We start from the raw sequence: 25,680 nt of genomic DNA on the forward strand, positions 1-25,680 counted from the left end.
TACTTGAGTAAAAGTGAGATAAACAGAAATTCCAATAAATTATCATATAATATTGATGGAATTGATGAAAAGGTTGTTACCTGTTACCTCCTATAGAAAATTGTAAATTTTTGGTACCCAATATCCGTGGAATATGCTAGCTATATCTCATTTGACGAAATATATTGCAATACACCTGGCATATCCCACGAACATACCAAATATCGTGTGTGCAAAAGCAACATTCCTTATAGAAAGAATATAATATGGAATTTGTTACATACTATTCGTACACAGTCGTTGTTTCTCAATCCCTTTATGTAAAGTAAGTAACATTTAATTCTTTTTTGTGCTTTAATTCTGCATGATACTTTTTTTAATTTTTATTGCAAAAGAGTATTGACGCGAAATTATCTTTAGGAAAAGAATAAGAAATTGTCTCATAAATTAAAAAAAAAATAAGAAGGAAACTCAATTTGACACCTGTCAGTTCAGAAAATATTTGAGTTAAAAATGCAGTGTGCAATAAGTTTTAAAGAAATTGGTGGAACTGTAAAACCAGCATATATTTATAATAGCCTCTTTTGTCAAACCTTCAATTAAAGGCCTCATTGAGTTCATATTCACTCAATACAAAAATCATGTCAACAAGTTCGTCCTTTTTAAAATGCATTTTATATGCAATTTTGGTTTAGAAATCTGTTAAAGAAAACTTCGTTTAGAAGCAGCGTTACGAAAATTTAAATAGGTACCTGAATATTTATTTGACAATAAACACACAAAAGTGGTGTTGTCATCAAAAATGTCTCACACAAATGTCAAAAATGTATTTAGAAAAACAGTTGAAATATTTTGCTTGGTAACAAAAAATACTATTGAAATACCTGTTTTGTTAAGAATGCAGATTTGCTGGTTTTTATTTTATATTTTTATATTTACAGATAATTATCCGGATTATTTTAAAAAACGAGTAAAGATAGCTAATATGTTTACGTTATAAAAAATTAACTTATTAAATTTTTTAAATCTGCATTAAATGCATAATATAAAATATATAGAATGTCCGATATGAAAAAAGCGAGAAATGAATCTTTGAAATTTAAATTATGGCTTCGAGCAGCCTGTATATGACAGAAAAGAACCATTTAAGTCAAAGTAATCCTCCATTCTTCTAGAATCCGAATTTAACTTAATATCGACACTACACATTCCTGATGGCAGGATGAAGTAAAATGATGTAGTGACTTTTTATTTTTTTTTTGTAAAAAAAATTATTGCAGTCAAATTGCGCATGACAAAGTAGCCATGTTTAGCACGTATACTAATTAGCCTAAGGTGGTCCCAAAAAATGAAATACAAAGAATAGCAGAGCTATTATCGCTACATTTTTTTGAAGCACCCTGTTTATTTCAAAATATTTTCCAGACATGCGCTATCACGTGCCAAAAAAAATTTAAGAGGTTGGAAAATGTTAACCCTTTTTTTCGGCTTTACGGAAGACCGACGTACTGTTACAGAACCCTCTAAATTATATAAAATAAAAAGAAATTCATGGGATATATGTATATGTCAATTAGATATTCTGGGCATATGCATGCAATGTGTTTGTGCTGTTTGAATATCCGACAATTTTTTTTTTAATTTGCCTCACCTGACTATAAAGTTCAATCGAAGATTCTCCCTTAAGCTGATGTCCAGTCAAGTAAGTGTTATGCGAGGAGGCGATGTAGTAAGTAGACAACGGCCTGCGCATGTCCTCCTCATTGGGAGCCTCACACTCAGGCACAAAAGCGAAATTATCCTTGTCCATAAGGTACCTACGAAAAAGGCCATTGAATCACATTTAAAGCAAAAATAAAAATTATTATTACCTGGCAAACCCTTCGAAAGAGAGACAGTGCTGGGCCCTTAGGGATGCATCTGGCTCATGCCTCTATAAGAGAACTTCATTAAAAAAAAATCCCTAAATGGAACCTTTATCACTTACATCTATCAACGCTTTCACTTCCTCCTCAGTTCTCGTCTCCATTTGTCTAGTATCCAAGAACTTGGTGAACGTGGACAAGGTGATCACTTGGGAGTTATTGGTGTCGATACCGGCGCAATTGGTGAAGATGCTTGCTGCGGCAATGGCATCGAAAACTTTCTTTTGGGTGTTCACCACTTGGCCTTCAAGTTCTTGCGTGCTATTCCTCGTTAACAGTCCGAACTTATTAGGTTTCCTCGGATGGTGATCGGACGTTTTCGACTTAACGCCGTTTAACTTACTAGTATTCACAGCCATACTTCTATATGATATTGCTAATTGCTCGAATAAATCTCGGAGATCCTTTCGTATTAACAAACTGAAAGAGAAATTGAAAGTTTCTATCGGGCGTCAGGAAACCTCAAAATGTCTTAAAGTGAAATTTATAGGGTCCGCTTTCGCCTTGATCTATTAAGAGTCAAAGGCATTAATTAACTAGGATCGTAGAGGTTTATCTTTGGATGGAGTTATTTATTGAAATTGGGGATTGATTTGGGGTTATAGTTAAAGTTAGGGAGACCCTTCAATTGTTTTATTTTGCTTGATAAGATGGAGTTTCTTGTTCATCAAAGCACTTAGATTTATTACATATAAAGTGCAGATATCAGTGTAAGACACCCAAAGTTTTTATTTATTATCCGTATATTTATTTTCACATTTATTTTTTGAAGTGGAAGCATGGAAAACTACCTGGCTGTAGGTGCGATTGAGGAGGTTACTTTAAGTCTTCTTGAGTTTGTTATAGGGAAATTTATAGTTTAAAATAGCTTTTTTTTTGCTTATTTTTAATTCTACATCATGTTTTTAATTTTCAAAAAAAAAGTTATCTTCTAAACCAAAATCGGACTAACTATAACAGCGTTTTGTTTTTATTCCATACATCACGAAAATACCGTATTGACATAATGCATGCCCAAAGGCACCAATGGGTTATCTAGGCTACGTAGCTCCTATGCGCCTATATTTATGATCCAATTTTGCAACATGATAAGCTAAATGGAATAACTTCGACTTTAATAAGAAATAAATAAACATGTCTTTAGAGAGAGAGACACTGAATGATATTTTAATGATCACATAAATTACGTTACAAAATAAGAAACTTACCTAAACGAACGAAATAACGTAACGAAATCTACAAAATCTAGCTGAGTATCATACAAGATCGAGCCGACCCTGGGGTGACGTCCATGCCACAGGTGCTCAGTTGAACCGTGTCTATCCCTAAATTAAAAAAGTATATTGAAAAACTGGAAAATTGGGAAAGTGCTAAAAAAATCACCTCTCAAATTTAGCCGGTCCAGAGGTCGCAGTATAAGCCAACTGTCCTAAACTGTGATGCCTCGCGACATCCGGTTGGTGTTCCGCGAACGTGGTGGGGGTAGACTGTCTATGGTGACTCGGATTCCGCCAATATGAGCTCTCCATTACCATCGTTGCCGGTTCTATGAAGGACGACTTCAAACTTTTATCCTAAAATCCGAAACATTCATTATGTACCGTAAAATCTCCCCTAAAAAGGCATCACTGACCTTAAAAGCTTGATTGCTTAAGATCTGTTTCTTTTTAATTTTCATTGAGACTTCGCGCCTTAGGCCTGAGGTCTCTCCTGATTGGGTGCCAGGTTTCGTGCCGGCCAATGACCAGTCTCTACCACCAAAGGACTAAAGAACAATAAGGGATATTTATGTCTTTTATTGTTTTTAACTAGTAAACCTAATAATAAGTTATCTCATCGAAATACGTCACTCTTAAATCAAGATTGTCATTTATTTTGTGGAAAAAATACTTTATTTTGAAAAAAAACTCATCCCTAGTTTACTATTTTGCTTACCCTGATAGCGTCAGCAGCCAAAGGTCCGCAACAGTACCCGTCTTCGTGGTAGAGTTGCAAATATTGTTCCCTTAACCATAACAATCGTTTATCACAGAGAGAATTAAGTCTAGATATGCCTCGGATTAACCAGTAGAGACCTGAGTACCATACCCTAAGAAAAAAAGCTACTTTTAACTATTTAATCTATGTTACGCATGATTTGCAAAATTTATTTTCAGCTTCAACACTAAAAGTCAGGAAAAATCAAGCAGATCTTAAATTGTTTTACAAACTAATTAATTATATGGTTGTCTGCTCTACATTAATTTCTTGTCTAGTCTGTAAGTTTTAACAACTATTTAAAGGGACCAATGTTAGGTATAATTAATTTATTCCAAGTGAGTCTTTTCTTTGATATTAACTTTGAAAGATTTTTGAGGTTGTTGAGGATTAATTTTTTTTTTGCTAAATCAAAGTTACGGAAATTACATTGAAAATGTATTAGTCCTTATATTATATCTCTAGACATAAACTATATACATTTGCAACATATGTAACTTATTATTCCTATGCAATATGGATTTTTTCTTGGCAGATAACATGGACAATCGAGATCCCCAGGTAGATTTTGTTTACACTGACTTCACTAAAGTGTCATATAAAATTGATCATCCTTGGATCTTGGCTTGTGGAAAAATCGCCTGACTTGGTATTTCTGGATGGCTCCTTTTTTTCTTAGAACACAAGTGGTCTCGTTTGGTGGATCACAATCAATGAGTTTTTTTTTTGGCAATAGGTATGTGAAAAAATGGTGATGGACTCGGGTGGGATGAATTAATTTTATATGCACAGTTATTATGCACAAATATTTGCTTTATTTTTTATAAATATGTGAAAGATTTGTATATGAGAAGAATGTGTGAACATTGTGAAAGATATACTTGTAAATAAGAAGAATGTGTAACTTTATGAAAAAAGTTTGAAAGCCATTTGATGTTAATGTATTTAATTTGAAATAATACACAACCTTAATTTACGAGAGTATATTTTCGACTGGCCTGAGATAAAATAAATTCCGTAAATGCCGTCGGTTTCAAGCCGGCAAAAAAAAAGGTATTAAATAATAATACAGCTATGCGGTGTAATGTAAATAAACAGCGGATATGGAACACCCTCCCCCAATAACAAAAAAAAAAAACCATCAACCAGTCAAACATCAAACTGTCATCTAAACTAAGACATTTGCAAACGATCCGGCATTTTAATTTTGCTACGTCTACGCAACACACGTGTACCCGAATCACTTCTTCTAAATCAGATTTATATATATATCTGATAAAACCACCACTTCATCTTCACTAGAGCTAAAACTATTATTATCAATCGAAGTAGATCTTGGAATTATGGTTGTATTTGTCTTATTATGTTCAGGCTGAAATGTTACATAATTTTTTTTTAACTGGCTGAGGTGCCTCTTCCATTTTATTCCATCATCTACCTCTATTACGTAAGTTCTTCGACCAAGAATATCTTGAACAACCCCTTGACACCACTTACTTTTGTCTGCATTTGGACGATAATCTTGAGCCCACACTTTTTCTCCAATACAAAATGATATATCTCGAACCTTTTTAAAAATTTTCTCCATTTTATGCTGTTTATTTTTAATTACATTTTCGGTGAAAGGAAGCAATAAGTCAAATCTAGTGCGTAAAGAGCGACCAAAAATAATTTTGGATGGACATTCTTAAGTGGTTGTTTGAGGCGTATTGCAATATTGAAAAAGAAACGTATCTAAAATAAGTTGCAGATCAGTTTGCAGATCAAAGATCATAATCTTTGTAACCTTTAATAAGCGCTTTTTTTTAAATTTTAACACCGGACTTCGCCAATCCATTAGTCTCTGGATGAAAAGGAGCACCCGTCTTGTGGATAATACCCAAACTCTCTAGAAAAGAACTAGATTCAACAGACATAAAAGTTTGTGCATTATCTGTAGCTATTTCTTTGGGCAATCCAAACTAAGAAAATAACTTTCTTAGAATTTGTATTGTTTTAGAAGAAGACATATTTTGCACAATAAAACATTCCAACCATTTGGCGTCTTCAACAACTAAAAATGTTTTATTGAACAATGGGCCAAAAAAATCTACATGCAAACGAGTCCAGGCATTTTTAGGGCAATCGTAAATTATCAAAGAAGGTTTAGGTGAATTATCCGCATACATTGAACAAATTTTACATCGCCGAGCAATATTTTCGATAGCCTCGTCGATTTTTGGCCACCATATGTATGAGCGAGCTAAAGCCTTCATTTTGACAATGCCAATGTGGGTTAAGTGTAGCTCTTCCAAAATACTCGTTTGAAAACTTGAAGGTACAATTAAACGATACCCCCACATTAAACAACCGTGTTCAATAGATACTTCGTTTTTTCTTATAAAAAATGGCTTAAGTTCTACAGAAGGATAAGTTTTAGGCCAGCCATTTTTAACATAAAAAAAAACTTTGCTAAAGATTGGATCTTTACCAGTTTGCTCTTTAATTTTTAAAAAATTTACTGGAAAATCGGAATTTTGAATATAATTTAAATATGACACTTTATCATTGTCACTTGATGAAAACACAATGGAACTACTATTATAATAATAGTGAATATTTTCAACACTAGTTCCTAGTCGAGATCAAAAATCCGAGTAATTATTTTTTGTGTTGACGTATTTAATTTCAAAATTAAATGATGATAAAATATACGCCCACCTTTGTAGGCGATTAGCTGCAAAAACTGGTAGCCCTTTTTTATCTCCAAAAATGGCTAAAAGCGGCTTGTGATCGGTATACAAGGTAAATTTTGTCCCATACAAAAATTGAAAAATTTTTTTTACTCCAAAAATGATGGCTAGAGCCCCTTTTTCAATTTGTAAAAAACCTAATTCGCTTTTACTTAATAATCTGGAAGCAAAAGCTATTGGCCTCTCAGAACCGTCTGGATAAAAATGACTAATAATCGCTCCAAGCCCTACACTGCTAGCATCCACCAAGAGTTTAATGGGTATTTTGGGATCAAAATGAGCCAGAACCGATGGAGAAATTAACATTTCCTTGATTTTAGAAAAACTATTTTGACATTCTGCACACCATTCCCAAGGAACGTTTTTTTTTTTAACAAATTATATAAGGGGAAGAGTATTGTTGATGCATTTGGTAAAAATTTAACATAATAATTTACCCCCCCCCCCCCCCCGTAAAAATGGTTTCAGTTTTGTAATATTTGAAGGATTTTTAGTTTTAATGACGGCTTCTACTCTTTCTTGGGTTTTATGTAGCCCAAATTTATCGATTCGATGGCCCATGTACGTCAAAGAGTCTTGCATAAAGCTGCATTTGTTTTTTTTTTTACTTTAAGGCCGCGATCACTTAATTTTGTAAAAACCCCTTCTAACCTCTCTAAATGTTCAAGGTAATTTTTTCCGTTATTAGAATATCATCAAGAAACGCTATAACGCCCGGTATCCCGTTAAATAATTGTCCCATAATAACTTGAAATATGGAGGGTGCACAATGAATGCCAAAGGGTAGCCTCTGATAAGAAAATAAACCTCTATGTGTAGAGATTGTCACCAACTCTGTAAAATTTTTATCCAGAAGAATTTGCTGGTATGCTTCTGACAAATCGATTTTTAAACCCCCTTCCAGCCGACTAAATAAATATTCTATTCGCGGAAGCGGAAACTGTTGAAATTCCAGTTGTGGATTCAAGGTTACCTTAAAATCTCCACAAATTCTTAGACCACCATTTTTCTTTAATATGGGAACAATAGGGGTGGCCCATTTAGAAAATTCTGTCGGAATTAATACCTTATTTTTAATTAAACGATCTAATTCTTCGTCAATTTTTGTCTATTACTATTGTTACTATCTATTTTACATAAACCAATGTTCAACAGTTTTAAGCCGTTACGACCTATTAATGAAGGTCCTCCATTTTTAATGACATATGTTTTTAAAATGTAATTGTTGTCGTCATAGATAATATTTAGGTTAAGATAACCTAAGGGGTTAAATGATACACCCACATAATCTTTAAGAGACAGATCATTACAAATGAAATCATATTTTGTAAAATAATGTTTATACAAATTTTCAGAAATAGCCGCATGAGCAAATCCAGAATCAATTTCAAAATCAAATTGTAAACCGTCAATTAATAGCTTAATAATTATAGGTTTTTCGTTACCTTCAGGATTATAACGCAACTTATTATAATATGATGAAGAATCTTGCAAAGAATTACTCTTAATGTTAAAGCACATCTCGTCATTCTCATCAAATGAGTCTTGCAAAAGGTTTTCTTGCAAAAATTATGACCAGATACCTTGCCAAATGGTCTTTGATTCCACATTTGTGACAGAAACAGCTACGATAAGCACAGTTAGAAAAAACGTGATTTGCACGCCCACACACCGAACATTTTGGTAGGGTCCCTTTTTCTTGGTGGTCTCTTTTAAAAGTATATTTAGATTTTGACTTATTGCTTCTTTCCACCGAAATTTATCCAAAATGCGGTGTAATGTAAATAAACAGCGGATATGGAACACCATTACTTTTTTTATATCCAGTAAATTATTTTAATTTTTTTATTTTAATCGTTAAATTAAGAAATGACTGAAAAATACCGGGTATAAAATTGTAAATCTTTTGATGATAATATGAAAAAACATGGTGAAGGCAAAGGAATAGAAAAATAATTTTGTAAATATTTCAAACAAAATTTGAGAGCCACAGATGTTTGTTTTAAATTTTTGCCCCTTAGCATTTCCAAAATTTTCTAGATCAGTTTCAAACATATTACCGGTTGAAAATTTTATGTGAAAAAATAGTGAAGGCCTTAGATTATGTAAGATAGTTTTACGAAGAATGCTTGAGAGCCACTGTTTTTTTTTAAATCCTGTTAATGATTTCTTATTGTAGTATTTAAACTGAGAATTATTATCATTAAGTAATATAATACTGAAGAATATTATGTAAAAATATTTGGAAGATCCAGGAATAGAAAAATACGTAAAACCTACCAATATTTTTTTAAATATTTCAAAGAAATAAAACAGAAACCTGTTTACTTAAATGTCGACGTTTCGACTTATATTTAGTCATCCTCAGGACACTAAGTCTAGGTTTCTTTAGTTATATTTAAAACACATTTATAATAGGAGCGTAGAATAATTTTTAACATGATTACACGAAACTGAAAATTTCAAACAAATCCTTAGAGTTACTGATTTTGTTTTAAAATTAATTTTGATTTATACCCTTAGCATTTCCAAAATTTCCAGACCATTTCCAAACATATTACCGTTTGAAAATTATATGTAAAAAAATGGTGAAGGTCTCAAATGAATGAATTTATAACACAGTTTGAGGGCCACCGATTTTTTTCAAATGATTTTATGGCATTAATATCTATTTCGGCGCATGTTTATTATTTCTACTGACTTTAGAGCTTTGTTTAATTTTACCTTATACTTGTGTAAAAAATGGTGAATGCCCTCGATTATGTAAGTTAATTTTACGAGGAACGTTTCAGAGTCACCGATTTTTTTTGTAAACTTTTAAATGATTTTTATTTAATGTTTTAAATTAATGCCTATCGCTAAATAATATAATATTAAGCACAAAATTGGAATTCGTTTGAGAATGATATGTAAAAATATGGCGAAGGTCCAGGAATAGAAAAATAATTAAAAACTCCAGATAATTTTTGAAATATTTCAAACAAATTTTTAGAGTTTGAACATTATACGCGAACAAATGGTGAAGGTCTAGGATTCGATAACATTAATTTATAAGCACTGTTTGAAAGCCATTGATTTTTGTTTAAATTCTATTCACGATTTTTTCTTTAATATTTAAATTGAGAATTAATGACAATCACTAAATATTATAATACTGGGCGCAAAATTGTAATACGTAATTGTACAAATTTGGTGAAGGTCTAGGAATAGAGAGACAATTAAAAACTACAGATATTTTTTTAAATATCTTAAACAAATTTTTAAAGGCATTTATTTTTGTTTTAAATTCATACTCCTCAGTATTTACAAAAATTTCCAAATCATTTCGAAACATATTAGCGTTTGAAAATTATATGCGAAAAAATTGTGAAGGTCTCGGATTGGATGAATTAAATTTATAAGCACAGTTTAAAAGCCTCCAATTTTATCTCAATGATTTTGTGCCTTAATGTGCTTAATTTCAACATATATTTTTTATTTCCAGTGTTTTTAAAAATTTGAAAAAATTGAAAGCCACTGACTAATGACAATCACTAAATATTATATTACTGGGCGCAAAATTGTAATACGTAATTTTCAAAAATTTGGTGAAGGTCTAGGAATAGAGAGAGAATTAAAAACTACAGATATTTTTTTAAATATTAAAAAAAAAATTTTTGAGGCATTCATTTTTGTTTTAAATTCATACTTCTCAGTATTTCCAAAACTTTCCAAACATATTAGAGTTTGAAAATTATATGCGAAAAAATGGCGAAGGTCTCAGATTGGATTAATTAAATTCATAAGCACAGTTTGAAAATCTCCAATTTTTTCTTAATGATTCTGTGATATTAGTGTGTTTAATTTCCACGTAAATTCATTGTTTCCAGTCCCTCTAAAAATTTGATTTACAATATGTGAAAAAATGATGACGATTCCATATTATGTCTTTTACCTATGTTTAAACGCCACTGTTTTTTTTAAACTGAGAATTGCATATTGGAAACAAAAATGTAATTTTATAGAAAATTGCATATGTATATAAAATATGGTGGAGGCCTAGAAGTAGAAAAATAATTCAAAGCTACAGATAATTTCTTAGAAATTTTAAACAGGTTTTGAGGGCCACTGATTTTTTCTTAATTTCCAAACATGTTACAGTTTTGGAAATTATATGTTAAAAAATGGCGAAGGACTTGGAATAGAACATTCAATTTATTACATCTCATTTAAATCAAAGTGATTCCGAAATGATTCCGTTTTTGGTTGCGATAAAGTGCCTTCAATCATTTCCTATTTAATTTGAAAATTCGTAATTATTGATCAGTAAATTATTAAAGGAATACACAGGTAGTGGAAACAATATGTGAAGAAATGGTAAATGACTTGGGCTAAAAAACTAATTTAGTAACCTATTAAATAAAATCTGAAACAAAGTTTGAAAGCAATCATAAATTTTTTGGTAAAATATTTAATTAATTTATTGCAGAATTCGTGTCCTTCGTCAATCAGTATAATATTGTGCAGAGAAAAACGGTGACAAACTTGGAACATTTATAAAATTTGGCCTAATTTGGAAGTTTGAGAGCCACTGATAATTTTTTTTGCAACATATAGAATGTTTTAAAAGTAAAATCATTTTCAAAATTGTCTCCACTTGCTCGATTAACACCCACTCTTGCTCCGCGAATCCACCAACTCTCTACAAGCTTCGAAAACAACATCTTGGTGTCAACGAATTAAATTACAAGACTTTTCAATACGTATTTGGTGTTCCTCCAAAGTATTTACTACTCTATGCTAATACACCAACTTTTTCAAATAATCCTACAGAAAAAAATTAAAAGTCGTTAAATCTGGAGAGCAAGGAGGTCAAGAAATAGGATCTTTGCGCCTTATCCATCTATTCGGAAATTTATTTAGATGTTGATGAATTTCTCGCCTAAAATGTGGTGAAACTCCTTCACGTAGGGATTACGTATTATGTGCCACATTTAAAGAAATATCTTCTAATATTTGTGGCAGATTGTGCCGAACAAAATCTAAGTAAATTTCACCGATTAGTCGAGGTGGAAAAAAGTTGCGTCGAATAAGCATGCTAATGTCCATGGTATTGGACCAAATATTTGACGAAAAATGAATTTTCTAGTGCACAAGCGTGATTATTGTGAAAATTTTGCATTCTATCTCGTGTAAATATAGCCTCGTCTGTACAAAAAATTAATTTCTTGAAATTTCCATTTGTGCTTAATTGTTCTAAAAGCCATTGGCAAAATACTCCAGTATGATCTTTCGTATATAACGCTTGTACGCGTTGGTATTGATAAGGATTAGACTGGTTTTGGTGTATTGTCTTCCATAGTTTACTATGAGAAACATCAACTTTAGCTTCTATAGCTCTAGTACCCATTGTTGGGTCGTCTTTGACCACTTACCAACATACGTGGATGATTTCTTAAAGGAAACTTTTCCGCATACAACCCTCATGCTACGGCCTCATTTTGTTGGTTTTCTTCAAAGATAAGTATTATGTCCACTAGTACATTATTTTCGTAAACATAGGGCATTTTTCTGCTCCAAATAATCAGACATATTAAATACGTACTTTTAAACGGCTGATCGAACCAAAGATTTGTACTGAAAACCATATTATAACAGCAATTTTGATAAACTATGAGAATTTACACGCCATTCGCCAAGAATATGAAAAAAATTGTTTATTCAGATTCTTATCTTTTCAAATTTTTAATGTTTTACTTTCTCTTTAATTACGCAACTTTTATATATATGTTTTTTGTTATATTAACTCCTTTAACGAGTCCTACAAGCATTTAAATTAAATGACGAGGTCTCCTCAATTAGTTATTGGAGAATTCAAATCCTTTGTCGATCAGTATAACCTTCTAATTTTATAAATAATTTGAAAAAAATGGTGAAAAACTTGGAAAAAAGAATATATAAAAATCAACTAAATTAGAAATACTATGGAAGCATTATCATAAGGAGCACATTCATATTTTTTTTAAGTTTACCATAACTTTTCCAGGGAAATTTATTGCGAGATTTAGCAAAAGGAAATTTTAAAATACTTTCATAAAATTGAAACTATTTGCTTTGCTCCTGGCAAATATAAGTTATTTATTATAACCCGAAATACTTTCCTTTCAAAAGCCTTTCGGCGGCTCCCAAAAGTTCTCGCCGCGAACTTCGCACAACTAATTAAAAGGCGAGAGAGTAGGAGTCTTCAAAAACTTCGCCAACTCTCTACGGTTTATTATACAAAATCGTGCGGAAAGTATTTTTCGCTAAGAAGTTTCCCCTATAAAGTTTCGATGGGGTTTTACTTTACGGTTTCTGATGACATCCGATGGCCTTTTTGACTTGAAAATGGTTAAAATTAGGTTTTGCAATGTAGCGCCTATAAAACTATCTGATAAAATGGTGAATGTTTAGGTACGTTTTTTTGTTCTTCTTACCTGCATTCGGCAGGCGGACAAATAATGTACAAAAGTCGATTATCACTCAAACCATTTCCGTGCAAAATGGTGAAGGCGCACTCTTTTCCAGGTTCGTGTGTTAATCCGTATTTCCTGGCAACGGCGGCCAATTCGCTGTCCTTGTCTGAGTCCCGTCCACCTAAATGGACTTCTTTGATGGACATCAGATCCAAAAAACTAAAAATTAAAAAAAAATATATTTTTTCCAGAAAAATTGCCAAAGATGATATAATAAATTATCGTTTTATTCTGTCGTTTATTAATTGACATTGTTATGCCCGAAGTAATCCAAGGTTTTCTTTTTCTAATTTTACAATTGATTTTAGTTGTTTTAGTAATGATATTAAATTTATATAATTTACAAGTTTATTTTTAAATTATACATTGAAGCACGAAGTAACATTTTCCAACACTTCAGTTTCACAAGTTAGTACTTTATAATGAATATGTTTTTTTTTCATTGTTTTATTATTATTATTATTATTATTCTGTTAATTTTTATATTTCGTCGCCCTAAAGTGTAAACCTGCCAAGTCACATTTTACCTATTTTACAGGAGAGTCAAAAAACCGCCTAAATCAACTATATTTTACCTAAATTATTGTATGTTTGCCTTGTTTTATTGGTTTTTATTAAATAAATGATAATATAATAGAAACAATACAAAACTGTGTATAACAAACTGTTTTAAGTCAATAAATAAAAATAGGCAGGTTTGCATTTTGTGAACTCAAATTTTGGCTGGACTTGGCAGGTTATCCCCATAATAATAATTAATACCCTAATATTAAAGAAAACCAAAATACTAGTAATCGTTTAATATTTTATTACAAAAAAATACTAAAATAGTTTGAATTAACAAAGTAAAAAATAAGTGAAAAATAATATTATATTCTTAACATAATTATATCCTAAATTACTTTGTTTTATGGGGCAAGTCATCATAAAATGTGTGGTAGTCCCGGGGCAAAGTTTTTTTTATAGCCTGTAGATTTTCATATTTTCGGGAAGCTATTTTAACTCTCTCCAAGTAAAGTGGACTTAAATCTATTCATAAATATGTTCTAGATATTCGGCTTTTCCTTTGTGGAAGAATTTCCCACGATCCCACGAGTCCGGCACGAATATCAGTAACTTTCAGGTCTCCTTTAACATTACCAGGTCTGATTTTTTTATAATATTGCACACAATTAAAACTTTTAAAAAAGTCGTAAGTAAGATAGTTTACATCATACGGCGCAGGAATTTTTCTTGCCTGTTTGCAAACAGAAATATAATCAGCAGGTATATTAATTACTCTATCTTTAAGCTTTTGCTCAATTTTAGCATGTACAGAATCAACTTCCATCTGCGCATGTCCAGGTTCAAGATATTTCTGCTCTATTATAATGTTATGGGCAATAGCAATGTTAAGTAAAACATTCGACATAGTGCAATTGCGATTTTGGTATCCGCATCCATCAGAATATATAATAAGGGTGACTTTTTCATTAGGATCTTCTGGAGGTGTAATATTTGGCAATTTTTTTTTTCTAAAAAAAATTGTGCACTTGAAGTTTTGTTTTATAATATAAAGTAGACACTTTAGATACGGGACACATTAGCACAACTTGCAAATCCATCGTAAATACATATTTTTGTGTATTTTTATCCTTTTTCTTTTCCTCCCTTGCTGCATTTTTCTTTTGTATGTGACTCTTGTATTCATCTTCCGAGATGTCGCCAACCTTGTAACTAACGCATTTTTCGCATTGATCTTTTGTCGGGTGAAAAATGGCATAATTTTTTTCTTCAAAAGCCTTGGAAAATGTTGCTATAGAAAGCGGCTCCACATTTTTTGATTCGCACCAATTATTGATGTAAAAATCATAAAGACTTTGTTTAGATTGCCACTCAGCTAAAAGTTTTTTTTTTCTGATGTTGATCTGCAGTAATGAGACTCCATGACTGGCAATGATTTTAAAAATTGCAGTAAACATTCACGACGCAATTCGAATGGCTTCTTTTGACCTTCCATTGACGTTTCTCTTTGAACATTAGGCGAACGGGAATGAAAAGACCGTTTCCAATGGAGTATCGTCCAGCGACCTATTCCTAAAGTGGTAATGAACATTGTCCTACAAACTCTAAGGTTTTCTTCTCCTACACTTAAAAAATATTGAAGGGTTTGTCCCCTTTTACTTTCATTTTCTTTTTGTCGGTTTTTGTGTCTTTTAGATGGCATAGAAAAGACAAGAGTGTTTACATAAACTTTCTTTTCCGCCCAAGTAATTTTCCAAAAATTGTTAAAAATAAGTTGCCTTTGACCTTCATTTACTGCAGAGCATTTTAACATTCCTTTAGGGTTTAGTTTACATTTGCACCTTTCCTTCATTGTACGAGGTTTTTTTTGGATTGTTATAGGTCCATTTTCCATTTTTTTTGTTTCGTCCCAAGTAACTTTGACCCCTTTCTCTTAACTTTCTATTTTTTTCAGCAAACCACGTTGATTCTTGTACTTGAAAGCGCTTTTTACGTTTTTTACTTTTTGTCGGATAACTATAAGATGAGCCTGAGTCGGAATCCGAATATGGTACCAACCTGCTAGCTTCGTCATCGGAAATATCAGAAATTGTAGATTCTATATTGGATTATTTTTTAATATGATTGATTCCTGATGTAGAAGCACGAGGAGCTTCATTTAAATTGTCCAGTAAAGGAATTTTATTCAGTACAATAACTTCTTCACAATTATCTAATTTTTGCCCATTTTTATCAATAAAATCAATTTGCACATTTTCGGCTATTTGGAAGTTTTCAAAGAGTTGATTTTCTTTTATAGGAGAGTCTAATATATCCATTGGTAACTCCAACGACAGGGGAATTGAGTCTACACCACTGCTTTCCCCAAAAAAATACTCCCAAGTATTATACTCAGAGTCTTCTCCCAGCTCTGAGTCTTCGGTTTCATTTGCTGTTTGGCCGATGGCCATATCAAGGATTCGTTTGGCACGTGACATCTTAAATTTAAAAAAAAATCATTTATCACCTATTATAATTTAAAAAGGGTTTACATAAATATATATTTTTTTGGCAAACAATTCATTGCTTATTGTGGTTAACACGCTTTTCTATAAAAGTAAATATCATAACACTAACTTATTGCTGTACTAAAATATTATATTTTATTTAATTTGTCTAATAAATTGTAAGAAAATTAATTAATAATATTATTTAATTTTGTAAGTTTTTTGGTAAGTAGAAAAACTGTTTTCTCCTCATGATATTTAAAAAAACATTTAAGAATAACTGCCAAGTCCTATTAAAACAATAAAAAAAAAATATTTCAAACACCCAAAATACTAGAAGTAACTTAAAATAATACACATTAAACTCAATTGTGACACGTTCTCACAAGATCACCATTGAAAATGCATATGGCTGTGTGGACTTGGCTGTGTTTACAAAGTGGATTTGAGTCGGCGGGAGTTAGCTGTTATTCTCATCGTATAAAATAAGGATTATTATTACACATTTGTAGTTGGCAGGTTAACTAATCAACGTAGAATATATAGTGCTTCCGGTTTTTCGAAAAAACGCATTTTAGTCAAAAATGGACTTTTAAGCAGGTTTACACTTTAATAATAGATAAACTTATAAAGTATTATTTAAAAGTTTTTCTGGCGTGGTTTGTCAGATTATGCCAGAAAAATATTATTTCGTTGCATTATTTCTTTTACTTTTCTAATTATTAAACTGACATGAGGATATATAAATGAGAACCCAGCTTTTCAACCCATTTTCTATATCATTGTTTCATTTATTTAATAGCATCTGGATTGCCTTAAATTAGTGTATTTCTTGTCTGGTTTATCAAATTATACTAGAAAGACATCACTTTCTCTCAATACTTTTTTAGTTATTAAACTGAGATAATGATATATAAATGAGAGCCCAGCTTTTCAACCCATTTCCTATAGTAATTTTTGACGCCGATTTTCGATACAATTGCTTTATAAAAATGCAATAAAAATTATTTTTACAAACAATGAAAAATATGTAAAAGCAATTCCGAATTACAACGTGGGTATCAACAGTTGTCACAGAAATATTTACAATTAAATCCTAATATTGTGTCGTCAAATCAATCAGTTCATGAGCATCTCATAATAAATGATTTCAATGAATATTGATCGATACAAGTAGAAGAATTTGCAAAATTCCAGTCGATAAATAATAATAAAGTCTGTTAAATAATAATGAAGCTGCATCCCACTTGGAATTTTGTTCGAATTTTTTATACAATTTACCGAACTACAAAATTCAAGAGTTTTAAAAGATTCAAAACAGAGCTATGAGAGCGATTCTGAACTGTGATTGATATATATACATTAATAGGTAAGATGTTACATATTTTAAATATATTTTTTAATAAAGAAAATATTGTATTTAATGTTTTTATTCTTGTTTTTAAAATTATAAATAATTGGTTTCCAAGTTATGTTTGTGTTAGAACTAAATTATTTAACACGTTAACCCCTATGTGTATCAAAAGTAATACGCAAAAAGATTTGTATATTAGCCTGTGTGTATATTTTTTGATACACGGATATTTGGCGTATTCAACGTGCTGTGTATTTCATCCGAACACAATTACCACGTATTTGTATGAGCTTTTAGTTTTTTTTTCCTAGGTTGTTAAAAATTGTTATGTAAGTTCGGCACCATGGCAAAAATGTCGTTTAACCTAAATACCGGCAAATATTATTTTTAGGATCAGTGTTTGTTTACTGTTCGGTGATCGAGTGTTTGTACGTCTTGCTAGTGACGATTTTCGCGCGCAAATATGCCGGGTAGAAAAAAACGTGCTCTTTTGGAGTTAGAACTTGCCAATTTAACTGAAGTTTAAGCGATGTTAGCGATATTGACGAGCCATTTGATGATTCAGATGCAGATCCATGGTACGCTGAGAGTTCGGAATATAATAGCGAGGAATCAGCCGAAAATAATAATCAAAAATATAAAAAATTTAAATATCAACAGCAACCTCAAGTACCGAAAAACCAAGACCAGCACAACAGGTAATATTTGTATTTTTATATTATATCCTCAATAATAAAAATTATATCTATTTTTAGGGTACCAGTAGTGATGACGAATATCAAGATATCAATTTAGTTGGTCCCCAAGTTCAAGCGGCCAACCAAACGTAATTTGGAATGATGTTGATGAAGAGAATCTAAATAAATTTCCAAATCCACAAGAGGATAGTACATTAGGTCCGATTGTCGAAACGCGTCATGACGACAGCCCGGTTTCTTTTTATAGGCTATTAGTTTCTGATGAATTGCTTGACCTTCTTGTAACCGAAACAAATCGGTACGCCCATCAAAAGATTATTGCTGGTATTGTCAATGAGTCTATCTCAAAAAACTCAATTCTCGCCAACTGGAATGACGAGACAAGTGAAATTTATTGGAATCCTTATATGGATGGGCCCAAAACCTCGCCTAAAAGATTTTTGGAATACTAGTTTTATCAATAAAACTGATATATATAAAGTTACACAGATATCACGATGTGGATTTGAAGCTTTGCTGTCTTGTTTACATTTTTCGGATAATGAGTTATGTCCAGAGGGAAACAGATTATTAAGACTGAAAACACTTTTAAAAATTTCCGGGCAGCTTTGGTTCAAGGAAACTCCGTTTGTATAGATGAATCCATGGTTCCTTTTCGAGGAAGGCTATCATTTTTGCAATATATACCTGGAAAAAGCCAGAAATATGGCATAAAAATTTTTAAGCTTTGTGCTCAAGGTGGTTACACGTACAACTTAAAAGTTTATGCTGGCAAGGAAGTCCGACCCACGGATCAACCAGTAGCAACTCAAGTAGTAATGGAGTTAATGCAACCTATTTTGAACAGCGATAGGACCTTAGTCACCGACAACTATTACACTAGTGTTAGTTTAGCTCACCTACTGAACGACAATGGGACTCATTTAATTGGAACACGAAAAAATAGAAAATACAATCCTAAACGTGTCTTTGAGCAAAAATTAAATCGCGGAGAAATGCTGTGTCAAGCAAGCAACACGAAAGTTGTTGTTGGCAAATGGGTAGAAAAACGAGATGTTGCTTTTTTGACAAGTAAATCGCCTCCAGTAATGACTGAAATCCAGACAAAAACTGGAATAAAAAATAAGCCATCTACCATAATCGAATATAATGCTGTTAAGTCCTACATTGATGTCTCGGACCAAATATCTTCCTATAGTAATCCCGTGAGGCGTTCTTTGAAATGGTATCGGAAAGTGGGGCAAGTACTAGCGTTGTCAATGCACTAGAACTGTGTGATAAAGCATTAGACAAAAAAATGGATATTACGACTTTTAGGGAGAGCCTTGTTGAGAGTTTATGCAAGGACAATGAAGATGTTCCTCTCCTGCCAGCATTAACTCATTTTTGAGATTGGAAGAACAAGCAAAGAGAGGAAGATGCGTGGTTTGTTATAACTATTACTCAGAAAGATACGGAAGAGCGCATGCATCCAAAAATTCGAAACAATGTAACACTAGATGTTCAGGATGTAGAGACAAAAAAATTTTATGTTTAAATTGCTTTTTTAAAACACATAATGTATCCAAAAAAATGTAAATTTAAGTCCAATGTAAGTTTTTCTATTTTTTGAATAAACTTATTATAAAAAAATTGTGTATTGGTTTTCATACATGCAGGTTAATATAACCGTAATGAGTAAATTTCAGCTTCTGTAAACTGCGTGTATCAAAAATATACACGTATTCTAAAATCACTACTTTAAAAAAAAATACTCTTATTGTATCCTTATTGTCTTGACAAGTAATTTTCAAAATAAATTTATGAAAAAAAAAATTTAAGTTCGGGTACATAATTTTTTTGAAACCGGGTGCAGGGGTCAAAGTGTTAAGCAAGGCAAAATATATGTGTTCCTATAAAAATCCCTGTTTAAAAATCCTCGAAATAGATGAAGGAAATCTATAGTCTCTTTCAAATAGGTAGAGAGTAATAAAACCTTATTAAGTATGCAAAAGAGGTATAGGTGCTCCAATTATGTATGCTACTTCCATCGTTTGGATTCTGAAGTCAATTTTTTTTGCGGAGTTACTACCTTTAATCGGGTTTGACCTCTTTTTCTATTGTTTATAAAGAACAGAAACAAATAAATCAATTTTTAAATTAAAGAAAAACAACAAGTGAAAAAAAAAGTATTCCTACTTAAAGCGACCGATACAGATCAAAAGCAACTTTGCTCCATCGATACGAAGTAAAGTAAAAATTTTATTAGTCTTGGGTTATTTCAGGATCCATTTGAATCACTAAATTAGGTTACACAATACTTGATTACTAGTTTAACTTAAATGCACAATAATCCCGGCAGATTTACCTCTGTCTTTAACGTTTTATTTAGGAGGGCAACTAATCACAAATCATGACACTTGATCTGTGTATTATTTAGTGATGTATTATTAATTTAATATTTTTTCTCGGACTTTGTTTATATAACATATTACTAAAATAATAATCTTCATAAGATATAAAGAATTCTTTTAGACAGTACAAGAAATCTTTCATTATTTAAGAATATAAATAAATCTTCTATTCCAGGCTTCTGAAGTTAATTTTAGACATTACAAACTAGTAGAATACCAGAGAGTTGGTTTGGGCACTGAAAATTTAAGTTTCAAGTTGTCATTTTATTGTTGTTATTTCAAATAATATATTTTCAGTTGTGCAATATAGAATTTAGGTTAATATGCATAATACTCGATTTAGATTTATTCTGCTCGGAAATATTTTTTTAAGTAATATCAAGAGGTTTTACAACACCAGATAAACTACCTTAGAAAATTATTTAGACTTTTAGTGTTTGGACCATGCTATTCGTTATTTAGGTTATACTTCAAAGGTTGGCAATGTTTTAGATCTTCTCCATAAAAAGGTGAAAGTATTCTTAAGATTCTTTTGTTCCGGGTCATTTTTCCCCGATACCTTTCCTTGTATTATGGTTTGTCATAGGGAGTATCGATATTTATTTCTCACAGCATGCCAAGGTATTCTAGTTTTATTTTTTATTACTTCCAGATCTTTTTTCATTTTAGCACATCCATGTTTGTAATGTGAGCTGTCCATGGTATTCGGAGCATTCTCCTATACAGCCACATCTCAAATACTGCTAGTTAGTGAAGGCTTCTGTGAGTGTTCAGGCTTTTACGCCATACAATAAAACAAAAAAAACATAGCATCTTAAGCGCCTTACCGTTGTTTTAAGATTTGTGGCGACTTTTCAAGATAGCACTCATTTTGTGAAATACCGTCCTTGCTTTTCCTATACGATATTTCTTGTGCACTGTTCCATTGTTTATTTCGAGTTCAATTCGTGTAAAGCACACGTTCAATTCGAGTTTCATCGACAAATAGGTGATCTTCTTTAATATCCATTTTGCTTATAATTATTTGTTGTTGAATGCGATCAAATGCTTTCTCATAATCGATTAGACATGTGTATACATCATAGTTGACGTTTCTGCATCTCTGGTTCCAATTGCATTTATAAAACCAAACCGGTTTTTCCCATACCTGTTAGTCGATTTTGGTGTAAATTCTTCTGTAGATGATTTTAAGAAATAATTTTAGCATACGACTTATCAGACTGATGGTACGATATTCCTCGCACCTCTTTGCTCCAGGTTTTTTGGGCAACGCTACCAATTCTGATTGCAGCCGTTTGTCGGAGATGTTTCCAGAGTTATGAATTCTGTTAAAGATATCGGTAGTCCATGCTATTCGTTTATCCTTCAACAGTGAAACTTAAATTTTCAAGGCAATTTAGAGAATTGCAAGGTCAATTTTACTCTCAAGCAATTTTGAGATCATTTCTAAATTTTTCAAGGCAATTAAAGGATTTTATAAGACATCTTCAAGGAAATAGTTATATGAAAAAATAACATCTTAGAACATAATCCTTACCCGTCGTCCAAAGTAGTCATTGTACTTTGCTCCCCACTACTCTGTAACGCCAGTTTGGTCAATAGTCCGGGCGCCAAGGTATCCTCAGGGTTAAAACTCAAATTGAAATCTTGAGAAAACGGGTCGCTCTCGTTGGTGTTTCCTGCCTTAAGGGCAGACCAACTGGGCCTAACCTAAATTTAAAAAAAAAATGCATATTCTTTAAATTTTACATCTAAAATATAGTTACCCATGTAAGCACCGTAGAAGATCGATCCAGTCTCAAATAAAGAAAGGTCCCTTTGGTGGTTAAAGGGGTCTGATTCTCTTGGCTTTCCCACAGGACCACTGTGCTGCCGTGGTGTAAAATCTAGAAAAATTAACTGAGTCCGGAAAGTGGGTCAAGGTCATTTAAAATTGTGCCAGAAATTTTCCATGTTCTCACTTTTATCCCTCCCCCCCTGTTCCTAATTTGCTGACATACCTGCATGACATGCTGGTCAATTTTCGTATTGGGGGATGAGAGACACACAAAACTGACCCCATGGTCATGCACTAAGGGTTGAACAGGGTGATAATCATCCACGTCAATTTCATATTCCGTGTCGGATTCTGCGGTCTGTGGTGGAGCTGACGACAGCACTCTGGGTTCACTTGGAGTAGAAGACCTATGTGAAGAACATACTAAATGAATCTTAAAATATATTTCAGAACATAAAAATATTGACAATGTTGTAGTTTATAGACACCTTGATCGATTGAAATATATTCTACATTGACTTAGTGGATAATTTTTACGTGATGATCATGCAAATTTTGAATTACAATTTTCATCACCAGTCCTGCTTACATTTTAAAAGCAAAGTAAAATCTACATTAATTTAGTTTATAAGCGTTTACTTTACTTATAATTTGCATTGACAGTTCAAAAGTATGAACCATAAGAGGTATAGGAAATAGTTATCAAGCCTACTCTATATAAGGTGCTTTTCATGCATAGTCAATTGATTAGTAAAATAAAATAAATTTATCTATTTTATAAACATATGTACATGCATTATTTTACTATTAAATTAAAAAAAAATATATGAACAAAAATAAAAAAAGTTTAGATTAGTTAAGATTGAACATTTTTTCTTAAAATTATCTAAGGATTAACACTCTTAAGGATCAGCATCTTATTTTGTAACACCGTGTATAGAGTCGACTTAGCACCTATTTTCTATACTTCTTATGATCCATATTTTTGAATATTGAGGTATTAAAGAAACTAGAGAAATGTCATTGTAGATTATAGGCAAAGTAAAGGTTTATAAACTAAATCAATGAATAATCTGCTTTGCTTTAAAAATGTAAGCAGAACTGGTGATGAAAATTGTTATTCAAACTGATCACGTAATCATCATGTAAAAGATTATCAATTTTTACATTGGTTTAAAATGATGATTTGATTTTTGTTTTAATGGTGAACAGCCATTTTTTGATGTAGAAGATTTTTAAGATTTAACCAGTGGCGTCCGTCCACGTATCTAGACTAATTATTTTTGAAAAATATACACACACTGCTTTTCCGTAAAAAAAAATTGTTTTTATAATTTTATTAATATTATTATTTCACTTTTTTCATCTAATATGCTATTACCGCAGAAAAAGAACTTTTTTATGCACGGTCAATTTATATATAAAAAAAAATTTAATTTATTTATTTTATAAATATATGTACATACATTATTTTACCATTAGAATCAAAGAAGTGGCCACTACAAAACTTCAACGCTCTGTAGTTTTTTTAATACTCTTTAGTTCAAAAGTGAAGGAACTATTAGCTTATTTGAACTTTTCTTCTTAAAATCATCTTACCTTTAAGGATCAGCATCTGATTCTGTTAGACCCTGTGGATTAAATAAATCTCAACATTTTCCCCGGTCTATTAAATGTAGCTACTGATGAAGAATCTTCTATTGGTCTACAAATATATACACTAGGTCAACTCCATTCATTTTCTTATTGAATACTCTTGAACACTTATTGTAGATTCCAAAGTCATAAGTAATAGTTGGTGTATGAAGATGTTTGGAAAGAATTTTGACCCAAACTTATAGTTTCATTGACTTCAGTGAATATTCCTTCTGCTGTTTTTATTCTTCAAGTCAACTTTATTTTATTACAGATTTCTTGTTATATGTATCATATAAATTGTAGTTCTAAATATGACATCAGAAGACCTTCCTAAAGTTGCATGTGAAGGCGTTAAATTTGGATTTTTCGGACCATATTCAGTAAGCTATTATTTATTCTAAAGTACGTCTTTTCGAGGTGAAAAATATAAAACAAAATAGATTGCACCCATTCATCAATACTCTCATCGTTTATTAAGTTCTTTTCTAAAACTCTTAGTTCACCTCTATTATTACTTCAGCTTTTATGGCATTAATTCGAAATTTTTTTAGTCGTTGTCTTCGTCTGACACTTGTATTAACGGCAATCATTCTTAAATAATAATATGTTAATAACAGCCTAAGGAGTAAGTTTGACCTAATTTAAAAGTAGGAATTCAAAAGTCGGAAGTTAAAGATTCCCAAAGAAGTTACTAAGTTACTTACTGAATACTAAGTTATTCTAGTGACGTACTTTGGAATTTTAAAATCGGCAAGCTTTAAGGTGGTTCTAATTAATCTTATTTAGCTTCCTTAGATCAATATTGCGTAAAGAGCTATGGAGCAAGATAACTGAGTTGTATCAGAGTTGAGTTCCCCTGAGTCTCCCCTTGGATTTCTTTGAATTTTTGAGAATAGTCGCCTAATTTTTCTCAACGATGCAGCAAATGATCACACTTTCATTGCATTTCACGAGGCTGTGACGTCTTATGTAAAAAGTACGTAAAACTTGAAAAATTATAGTCGCTTTGGCAACGTCGCTTTCATATTTTATGAAAGGAACATTGCCAAATCTAATAACATTTTTTTCAAGTGTTTTCGATTATTTTGATACAAACAGCATAAAACAGATACAAAATTGTATTTTTTTCTAAAATTTTCTAAATATTTAAAAAAACACTGAAATATGTGTGCAACTAAATTATCCAGAGAATATTTGTACAAAATTTTAAATTTGTATTCAAGAAAGTTTTTGAGTTGTGGAGTTTTGTACAATTTTTAGAAAATAAAACATTTTTTCCAAAATAATTGTTTTTTATATGTAATACGTATCTAATCAAATTAGCTAGAGAATATGTATACAAATTTTTAAATTTTTATCTTGTCAAGGTTTTATGCTGTGAAGATTTTGAACAATTTTTAGAATGTTTTTTTTTTCCAAAAATATATTCTTTTCAGAATTTTGTAGTACTTTTTTTTTGTACTACTTTTTGTAGTATTTTGTAAGTACCTTTCAAAGTATTATATACTTTGCTAATATCAATAAAATTTTATATTATTTTCTTCTCTAATCTAAAAATTGCAATAATTGAAAACATTTGTGCAAAAAGTCTAGAAGAACAGGACTTTGATACAATCATAATAAGTCACTATTTTTACAGTGTTCTTTACTTTACTCTTGAAATTCCTTGATTCATTTATAAATTACAAAAGTTGAAGATTAAGAAGAAAGTGGAAAATAGTAA

The 25,680-nt window shown here is 31.5% G+C and overlaps 1 protein-coding gene across 1 annotated transcript in view; it reads right to left on the reverse strand.

Moving 5' to 3' along the window:
• Positions 1-25,680, reverse strand: part of LOC126736684 (1-phosphatidylinositol 4,5-bisphosphate phosphodiesterase epsilon-1-like) — a 201,417-nt gene that overhangs the window by 21,975 nt on the left and 153,762 nt on the right. The window contains exons 9-19 of the mRNA XM_050441179.1: positions 22,543-22,726; positions 22,309-22,428; positions 22,080-22,252; positions 13,069-13,266; positions 3,840-3,993; positions 3,538-3,669; positions 3,288-3,478; positions 3,113-3,229; positions 1,967-2,324; positions 1,851-1,912; positions 1,631-1,796 (exon numbers count right to left, since the gene is read on the reverse strand). Of these exons, the coding sequence (XP_050297136.1) occupies positions 1,631-1,796; positions 1,851-1,912; positions 1,967-2,324; positions 3,113-3,229; positions 3,288-3,478; positions 3,538-3,669; positions 3,840-3,993; positions 13,069-13,266; positions 22,080-22,252; positions 22,309-22,428; positions 22,543-22,726 (1,855 nt within the window). The remainder of the gene's footprint in view (positions 1-1,630; positions 1,797-1,850; positions 1,913-1,966; positions 2,325-3,112; positions 3,230-3,287; positions 3,479-3,537; positions 3,670-3,839; positions 3,994-13,068; positions 13,267-22,079; positions 22,253-22,308; positions 22,429-22,542; positions 22,727-25,680) is intronic.

The sequence above is a fragment of the Anthonomus grandis genome, chromosome 5 (genome assembly GCF_022605725.1).
Source record: "Anthonomus grandis grandis chromosome 5, icAntGran1.3, whole genome shotgun sequence".
Classification (NCBI taxonomy): domain Eukaryota; kingdom Metazoa; phylum Arthropoda; class Insecta; order Coleoptera; family Curculionidae; genus Anthonomus; species Anthonomus grandis.